The 9,327-nt window shown below is 42.5% G+C and overlaps 2 protein-coding genes across 2 annotated transcripts; both read left to right on the top strand.

Moving 5' to 3' along the window:
- The first annotated feature begins 7 nt into the window (after positions 1-7).
- Positions 8-2,352, top strand: LOC135671559 (uncharacterized). Its single transcript, XM_065179761.1, has 3 exons — positions 8-934; positions 1,067-1,253; positions 1,325-2,352. Exons 1-3 carry the CDS (start codon positions 65-67, stop codon positions 1,993-1,995), a joined length of 1,728 nt encoding a protein of 575 aa, XP_065035833.1. The 5' UTR covers positions 8-64; the 3' UTR covers positions 1,996-2,352.
- Positions 2,353-6,381: 4,029 nt separating this feature from the next.
- LOC135671569 (xyloglucan galactosyltransferase KATAMARI1 homolog) lies at positions 6,382-9,119 on the top strand. Its single transcript, XM_065179775.1, has 2 exons — positions 6,382-6,491; positions 6,659-9,119. Exon 2 carries the CDS (start codon positions 6,994-6,996, stop codon positions 8,728-8,730), a length of 1,737 nt encoding a protein of 578 aa, XP_065035847.1. The 5' UTR covers positions 6,382-6,491; positions 6,659-6,993; the 3' UTR covers positions 8,731-9,119.
- The last annotated feature ends 208 nt before the right edge of the window (positions 9,120-9,327 follow it).

Raw genomic sequence — 9,327 nt, 5'->3', positions numbered from 1 at the left:
ACAGGGTGATCTGGGAGATAGTGAAGCCTTCGGACCAAAATACATAGAGGAGAGAACTCAGCAGATGCATAAGATTCTATCTGGTCATAGGAGGGATGAGTCTTTGCTATCTTCTGTTTACTCAAATAGCTTTGGTGGAGATGGGAGTTCATTCAATCTGTTCGAAACTGACTACATTGAGGAAGATGGTGGTGGCTTTAGCGACTCTGATGTAGCTGCTCCAACGTCACGCCATTCTTGGGATAGATTCAACAGTCCTTGCTCAGTGTCATCTTTCAGCCGGGTGTCACATTCACCTGAGTCATCAGTGATTAGAGAGGCAAAGAAACGGCTTTCAGAAAGGTGGGCTTTAGTGACATCATATGGTACAAGCCAAGAGCAACTGCATTTACCTAAGAGCTCAAGCACTTTAGGTGAAATGCTTGCAATTTCTGATGTAAAAAGAGAAGAATGTGTCAATAGGTATACAGTCTCAGCCAGCAGATCATGTGGAGGAGATGATGAATTGATGTTACCAGCATTCTTCTTATCGGTGGATGGAAAAAAGAATTCAGGAGAGCTTTCCCCTGAAAATTTATCAAGATCAAAGTCTGTCCCAGTCTCTTGTTCAGCTTACAAAGACATTGGCTTGAAATATGAAGGTTCCAACACTCAGCTTTGTGAACCCACAGTGTCAGAGGTGTCAAAGACCAAACACGGTAAATCATCTTTCAGAGGAAGATTCTCTAGCTTTTTCTTTTCTAGGAGCAAGGAAACTAGAAAAAGACCTGTTTGTTCTACCATGGTGAGCTGTGGTGGTGCTGATGTGGTAGTAAGCAGAACTGATGAGATGCTAAAATCAGTTCATGGTAGTTCGTCTGCAAACAGTCAAGTAAAAGATGAGGAACAATCTGCCAGTACAGCTTCAATATCGGTGACAAATGTTTCCAAAAAAGTTAGTATTCTTGCTGTTCTTGCGGATTTGAACACTTCCATTTTCTACTTTGCTCACATATTTACAATCTTTTACTTCACACATGTTTTCTTTTCAGTTCAACGTCAGTGATAAATTTCTTATTCTCTGCAGCCCATGCAATCAGTTGAAAACTCCAGGACAAGTGACAAATCTAGTGAGGAGGAGAAACTCAGTCCACGTCAAAATTACATGAACAACCTGGACCAACCTAGCCCTACTTCAATTCTGGATGCACAATTTGAAGATGATGTGAATGGAAATCTATTGCAGACATCTGAAGCAAATGCTAGGCAACAACGTAAGTTTTCTCTTGCATTCGCATCCATGCTTATCTTTCTATTTGCTGATTGATGTTTTATCTCCAATCAGTAATTTCCAGGGCTTCACCTATAGAGTCAGTTGCTCGTACTTTGTCATGGGATGACACCCATCTGGAAATGCGACTCCCCGAGCCCTCAAGTTATAAAGTAGCTTTGTCCGAGGCAGATGGTGCTGACCAAGATCATTTTGTATTTGTTCAGAAATTGCTATCTTGTGCTGGCTTGGAGAAATCTGATATGATGTTCACTGGATGGCACTCTCCTGATAGCCCATTGGATCCAGTGTTACTTGACAAACTCTTGGGTCTGAAAGAAGATGAATCTAAGTGCATGGAGAAAGGTCCAACCCTGAGGCTCCTATTTGACTGTGTGAACTTGGCCCTTTTAGAAGTCAGTTGGTCTACCTTAATGAGTGTATACCCATGGAACAGGGCGTCCTGTGGGGCACAGGTTAATAATGCTTGTGCAAGTTCTGCCTTGTCAGAGGATGTGTGGGGTCTCGTGAGGGATTGGTCTTCTGGCAACCGGACGGTGGTGTTTACTGAGAATGACATTGGTAGTCTAGTTGTGGATAGAGTATTGAGGACTGAGGCGGGAGGAAACAGATGGGTTGAATTGAACAGGATAGTAGAGGAGATCGCTAAAGAAATAACTGGTGATGTATTGAAGGATTTGGTTGGAGAGGCTTTTTCAGATCTTGCTGCTGCATGTATCTGCTGATGCCTTCTTTTCCCTCTCAGCCTCTTCTACTTCACTTCGTTGTTTTTGCCGCAGCGTTCAGATTTCTACCATGCCACAGGTGACAGTGTATATGTATTTTCTGATATTTGATGATTTCTCGGATCACTTGGATCTCATTCGGCTTTCTTTCTTTGTCCATGTTTGTTCTTCAGTAGCATGATATAGCTTCAACTCTGTTACTTGTGTCAATCTCTGTACCTTTCAAGTACTGAGCTGGCCACTTGAGAAAATTGGTAGGTTAACTATGCATTTTGGCTGAAGGACAAGGGTGATATTTTTCACCCTCTGTATTTATTTGCAACCTATGATTTTAAATGCATTCTTTTAGAGGTAAAAGTCTTCTTTGATTCCAAAGTCTGATGTAAATGTGATGTGGATGTGGCTGAATTAGGCTGGAATGGATGCCCGGTTATGCCACCATTTGGAACCACGACGTGCTCCTCCAAGGATTGGCCTAAGGGGTTATTATTATATATGAGGCCCATGGAGGACCTCATTACTGACGCCCAAAAGTCTTTCGCTACGGTGAGTGTTGGTAATACATTTAACTTTTCCTTGTATGCTTTTCGTTTGTTTTGATCATGAGTTATGCTTTGCGGAGACACCATCTGATCAGGTCAAAGAAAAGGACAACTTCACAGTGAGGGCTGCAGAGAGAGATTGCTAATGAGGTCGAGAGAATCTTGAGTCTAAAAGATGGAACTAGTAATGGAGCATTGTCGTTTGATGGATTTGGCCAGTCGATTGGACTCCGTCCTCCAATCGACGAACAAGGTGAGGGCCGACCGCCTCCACCTCATCGAGGCATTGTTGAGGTCGGACGTGGAGGTAGCTTCCCTTCAGTCTGCTATTACAGCAGGCAGTGGAGCAAGCAACGAAGCAGCTCTAAGCAGAAGAGGAGAGGAGGCCAGCCAGAGTAGTAGGTAGGCCATTGGGATCGCCACTTTTAACCCAAGGTATCTAAAGGTTTTGAGAAAAGTCTAACCCAAACTGGCACATTGGGTATCAACTTACGATATCCCAAACGTGCTACGATCATCTCGGCCTCAAGCTCCCAAAAGGCCACGACAACAAGCAGCCAACTAATAGGAAGGTTGCTTTCGTCAGATCCAATGGACTCTATAATCACAGTGAGTTTGATCCGCCTACGACAAAAGTGAAATTGAAGCCGAGTGTGGGCTCCTAGAGGAGGATGTCGATCGACTGGCCAACTAAGAGGTCGTCCCCCTTACTCTCGATGGTGACGCTAGCACTCAAGATCCACAAGTAATTATTTCAATAAACATTTCATAGTCAATGCAAATTAAAAACAGACTTCATAAGTCGGTCGTACAATAAAATATCCAAAATGATTCACTATAAGTCAAAATCTGCACAAGTAGTGTCCACATGATATAATATTTGTTTGCAAGTCTAAGACGACTACCAAAACCAAAGAAAATTGGGTTGCTAAGGCTACTATCAGTCCTTTTCATGTTATGCAAAGTATGAACAAAATTGAAAGACACAGATATACATGAGCATTACATCAAACACTTCGTTTACGGTTTTGTTCATGACACTTAGTGGAAAACTTTAGCGTCATATAATAGTTGAAATAATCGCACATAAATAAATGAGGGTTGGGCACCCGATCCGAATATAGCGTATAGGTCTATTGTCCCTAACCCCAGTGAAGCTAGTAAGTCAGATGAGATGGGTTGAAGTCGTTTCAAAGATATTAAAATATATGATGTCAACAGAACTACAAGAGCTCTAAGTGCTTAGCTTCCCCTTCTTTGAACACGAGTAGAAGGTTGCCCATCAAGTGAAACCTCTTAGTGTATGGTTCTTGTGCCTAGTTTTTGCAGGAGGACGAACTGTTATCTCTTAATCTAGGCCAACCAACAATTACATACACTTGGTAATCAATGAGCCCATGCGGTCTTAGAGACGTCTCTCATACCTTGTGTAGGCAGAGATTGAGATAACCTCTATGAGCTCTTCTATTTGCAGCTTTAAGTTATGGCAGTCTTTAATGTCATGCTCATAGTCTTGATGGAAGCGTCGAAACTTAGTACAATTCTATCTAGCGGGAGGAGTCCAAAGACGATGGGGTGTGCGAAAGAAGCCTTTTTTTTTCCCTAATTTGCATAAACATTTAATGTGAGAAATGTTAAAAAATGATGAACTCGCTATAAGAAGGTGCTCAGTTACCACAAAACCTATCATTATGAGGTCGCTCTGAGTTACTTAATCATGAGCTTCTCTCCTCAACAGTGTTTTTGAGGTTGATAGTTTTCTTTCTAGCAATTACTAACTTTGCCCTATATGTCGATTGGCCTATTATAGCAACTCTAGAAAAATGGCAAAAAGTTATAGCAACTCTAGAAAAATGGAAGCCATGGATATAAGCATTAATTAAGATGAACAAATATAAGCATTAATTGAAATGTTCAATGTAGCTGGGAAGGGATTCTTTGTCCATTTGCCAACAAAAATGTTCAAACCATTTCCATCACGGGGTTGAATGGTAACTTGTAGACTCAATCCATTTGACATGTTGTTAGGATGGTCAAACCCGTCAACTATGTTTTAGCATGCGTGCTCTTCGTTATCTCATCTTTCTCCTATCAAATAGTAAATTACAGTATTACCTTCGCAATGTATATTAATGATGCAAAGGAGTAAGAATTAAACTTGGTTGATAGAGAAGAGATACTTATCTCTACCTCTTTGGACAGTAGAGTTATTCTGTGACAATTATGATAGTATTCATTTGTGATTACCGGTTAACAAATCTGATTTTGATCAATTTTAGTAAAAAATTTAGAAACTTCATTTGGAATAGAAATGGTAAAATAATAATACATGTTTCTCACGGGATGAAGATAATAAACATCATGGTTCTCACATCCTGAGCAGTGCTGCTTAATACGACAACACGCCATGGTGTGGCATTCGAATCAAACCACCAATATCTTACAGCAATAATAACACTGCTAATCGTTTGCCTTAGCCTCGAGATGTGCTAAGCACTGCCTTCATTTCACACCTGTCATCCCGCTGTTCCTCATTCTCACCATCACGTCTATGGTACGGACTTACTATTATTATTATTATTTGTTTTTTATTATCGAACAAGGACAAATTATACATGAGGAGAGCTGTGATTTACTGTTCCAAGTACAGTAACAGTACAGATATAAAGGGGGCAATAACAGTGAAATAATTTGCCTATGAATAATAATGAACGATATTAGGATCAAGTCATACTCGTTGAGCCGAGAAATCTTATTCGGCTCAGAACATGATATATCAGTAAATCTTATTCCTTATTGGATCTATCTAAATGGCCCGTTCAAACCTGACGCCCTTTAAGAGTGGGAATAATAATACATACGACGATCCAGACATGCCATTATTATACAATGCGTATCTGTTCCGGTGATCAAACCACGATGAGACATGACGGCATATGGCCCGTCATCGCTCCAATTCACTATCATTATCAACACCCAAAACTACTAACTTGAGTTACTCGTAATTGGTTTCTGTCGTCTCATGAGATTTGACTTTGCGTATTAATACGTTTCTAATTGGTAATGTCGCCGACGTGGTAACCTTGATGACATACATCTCACCTCATCCATCATTATCGATGCCCAAAAGCATAAGCATGGATTAGGAATAATTGGCGAGGATTAAGGTAATATTTTTGTCGCTTTAGAGCTTTGACTGTGACGTCTTATTATGTTCCTAATTAACACACCACCGACGTGATAACATGTCCTCTAACCGACGCTTACCCAGCCGTGCTGCGGGCCCCAAAAGCGCCCCCACTTGTTTGCTCCAATCAACAAACGAGTAGCTTTATCAGAGTGGTACGGCGAGTGTAGCTCTTTCTCACGAGCAACAATTTTGTACCTATTTGGTCCTCCCTCGAACACCACCTGCTTTACCATTTGGCATATCGAATGGGATCCACATGGTACTTTGTCGTACCTTCCGGGGTAAGACGGACGGGTGACAAACATATTTTCATTTTTTTTATGCTTCCTAAACGGATCCTGTGACGCGTGGAACGTCAGCACCGGTGATGCTTCGGTAAACGCGACGCATCTGAGCGATGGAGGGTCACCACAGAGGTGTCCCGCCGCCACCGCCGCGAGTTAACGGCCGTTACGGAGACGATGGCGTAACGGCGTAATTTTTCACAAATTGCCGGGCCCGCGGCATAACTTTTTGGCATTGAATGGGGGGAGACCGACACGTCGCGGGGTGCGTCCTACCTGGCGGAAGAAGCAACCGGCTACCGACGGAGAGGCGGACTGGCGCAGCGTTCTAGCGTGCGCGTCTCCCGGCCCTTTTCCATAAGACAGAATGCCAGAGTCTTCGTGACGCCAACGGGTGTTGCTGTCTTCCCGAGATCTACCCCATTGAGCGTGGGTGAAAAGGAAAGCCTTCTCTCCCCTCTTCGCGGCGTCGATTGCTCCGTGAGTCTTCTCTTCCCGTGTCTCACTCCATTCTTCTCATTGCCTTCTCTCAATTCATTTGTAACTCCGTCGAAATTTGTGTTTTTTTTTTTCTTTCACTATTTGTTACCATCTTTGTCGGTGCAAATCGAGACTGGTTGGCCTTTCTCTTCCTGTTGGGATTTTAGAAGGAAATATGGAATTTTGTAGTGGCATTTGATAGGTTCAAAATTGTTTTGTCGGTCAGGCTGGGAATCCCGATCTGGGATCTGATTTCCTGCAAAATTTTGTAATTTTAGGGGTTTTGAAAGTGAAATGTTTCGTAGTCTATATGAAAGATTTGATTTTTAGCGAGAGTTTTTTTTATTGAGGGCTCCGAAGACTGTTGGGTAGTAGTTCCTCGTCTCATTTGGATTTTGGGGAGGGCTCAGTAGAGGCGGCCAATTGGATCTGCTCCTCTCAGTTTGATGAGAATTCATTCCTTTCGGATCGATCAGTTGAGCTGATTTCGGATCAGAATCTCATGAGACGGCGGTCATCGGCGTTCAACCATCAGGAGGAGATGGAGAAGGCCAACGGCAAGCCTCCGCCATCTCGGCTCTGCTTCTTGGCCACCCTATCGGTCATGTTCTGGATCATGATCTTCTACTTCCATTTCACCGTTCTCAGTAGCAACCCCATCAGCAATCCTGAGCAACCCGTTCCCTTCTCCTCCATCTCGTCCAAACCCCAGCGGATTTCGGAAGCATATGAAGCACTTGAACTGCCCAAAATGAAGGCGCCGACCAAATCAAAACCAGCAGATACCCGTCAAGAACCAGAGGCGTTCCCCTTCACCCGTGCCCTCCAGACCATCGAGAACAAAAGCGACCCTTGCGGTGGGAGGTATATCTACGTCCATGATCTCCCTTCCCGGTTCAACGCTGACATGCTTAGAGATTGCCGAAAGTTGAGCCTTTGGATCAACATGTGCAAGTTCACAAGCAATGCTGGCATGGGGCCTCCGCTCGAGAATTCAGATGGGGTCTTCTCGAACACAGGATGGTACGCCACTAATCAGTTCGCGGTGGATGTGATCTTCAACAACCGGATGAAGCAGTACGAGTGCTTGACAGAAGATCCATCCATCGCTGCTGCTATCTTCGTGCCCTTCTATGCTGGTTTTGACATAGCTCGATATCTTTGGGGATACAATACCTCAGTCAGGGATGCTGCATCTCTGGATTTGGTTGAATGGCTCATGAAGAGGCCTGAATGGAGTGTGATGGGGGGAAGGGACCACTTCTTGGTGGCAGGGAGAATTACTTGGGATTTCAGGAGATTGACTGATTCTGAAACAGATTGGGGAAACAAGCTTCTATTCTTGCCAGCTGCAAGAAACATGTCGATGCTGGTTGTGGAAGCGAGCCCATGGAATGCTAATGATTTTGGGATACCTTATCCTACATACTTTCACCCAGCAAAGGATGCTGATGTCTTCATTTGGCAGGACCGGATGAGGAAGTTGGAGCGGAAGTTTCTCTTCTCATTTGCAGGTGCACCACGCCCTGATAATCCAGAATCAATCAGAGGGAAGATCATAGATCAGTGCAAAAGGTCCAAAGTTTGTAAGTTGCTGGAGTGTGATTTTGGAGAGAGCAAGTGTCACTCCCCAAGCAGCATAATGCAGATGTTTCAGAGTTCTTTATTTTGCTTACAACCACAGGGAGATTCATATACAAGGAGATCAGCTTTTGACTCCATTTTGGCTGGTTGCATACCTGTTTTCTTTCATCCTGGCTCTGCTTATATACAATATACATGGCATCTCCCAAGAAACTACTCAACATACTCAGTGTTTATACCTGAGGATGATATTCGAAAGAGGAGTGTCAGTATCGAGGAAAGGTTAAAGCAAATCCCTCCACATGTTGTGGAAACAATGAGAGAGACAGTCATAAGCCTTATACCAAGCCTGATATATGCAGACCCTAGGTCTAAGTTGGAGACTCTTAATGATGCCTTTGATGTGGCTGTACAGGCAATCATCGACAAAGTTACAAGACTAAGAAGGGACATGATTGAAGGCCACGAAGAAAAGGATGTCATTGAAGAGAACAGCTGGAAGTATGCTTTGTTAGAGGATGGTCAGCGAACAGTTGGGCCACATGAGTGGGATCCTTTCTTCTCTAAGCCTAAGGATGGTAATGGTGAGTCTGGCACTTCATCTGCTGAAGCTGCTAAGAATTCTTGGAAGAATGAACAAAGGAGTCAGACTTGACTTCTATCAAGATTGATTTGGAAGATAAGGCTAATTGCTCAAGTATGGTTTGCCATCATAGGTGCAATCTGAAGCTACTTGACAGAAAGAGAATTTTCAAATTATAGTTATGTGGATAAGTGAATTTTGATATTTCATTTTGAGTGAATTTGATGAGCTTGTTCACAAGTTGTCAGAACACATGCCTACAACAATGTTATAACTTCCAAGGTAGGTTGCCGATGTTGTCTTCCCTACATATTGAATTTGATATATTCTTTCTATTTTAGTACATGCTCTATTATTAATTCTCTGTAACTCTTCCATTACATGTTTAACAACGATGGAAACACTTTTATCGAACTGAATGTGAGACATAATAATGATAAATTCTTTAGCTTTTTTGCATACATTTTTGTCGATATATGAGATTCTTTGTGCAAGAAAATGGATTATCATGGGCCACGGCAATATGATTACACAAACAATTGCGACTGTACATCAGATGCTTCTTAAAACATGAATTGTAGCATCCTGAAAATTCATATGGATGTAAAACTTTGGCATTTCTATTGTAGTCCTCTGATGAAGATTATCGATATTAGAATATATATATAT

The sequence above is a fragment of the Musa acuminata genome, unplaced genomic scaffold, assembly GCF_036884655.1.
Source record: "Musa acuminata AAA Group cultivar baxijiao unplaced genomic scaffold, Cavendish_Baxijiao_AAA HiC_scaffold_1141, whole genome shotgun sequence".
In the NCBI taxonomy this organism is placed as follows: Eukaryota; Viridiplantae; Streptophyta; class Magnoliopsida; order Zingiberales; family Musaceae; genus Musa; species Musa acuminata.
Note: the sequence above shows the minus strand (reverse complement) of the source record. Positions and strands in the feature narration are given on the sequence as shown.

Bases quoted from the DNA above. Each gene is read 5' to 3' on its own strand.
- LOC135671559 (XM_065179761.1), top strand. From the start codon at position 65: ATGCATAAGATTCTATCTGGTCATAGGAGGGATGAGTCTTTGCTATCT. The intron at 935-1,066 runs GTTAGTATTCTT...TATTCTCTGCAG, and splicing joins TGACAAATGTTTCCAAAAAA to CCCATGCAATCAGTTGAAAA. The intron at 1,254-1,324 runs GTAAGTTTTCTC...ATCTCCAATCAG, and splicing joins AGCAAATGCTAGGCAACAAC to TAATTTCCAGGGCTTCACCT.
- LOC135671569 (XM_065179775.1), top strand. From the start codon at position 6,994: ATGAGACGGCGGTCATCGGCGTTCAACCATCAGGAGGAGATGGAGAAG.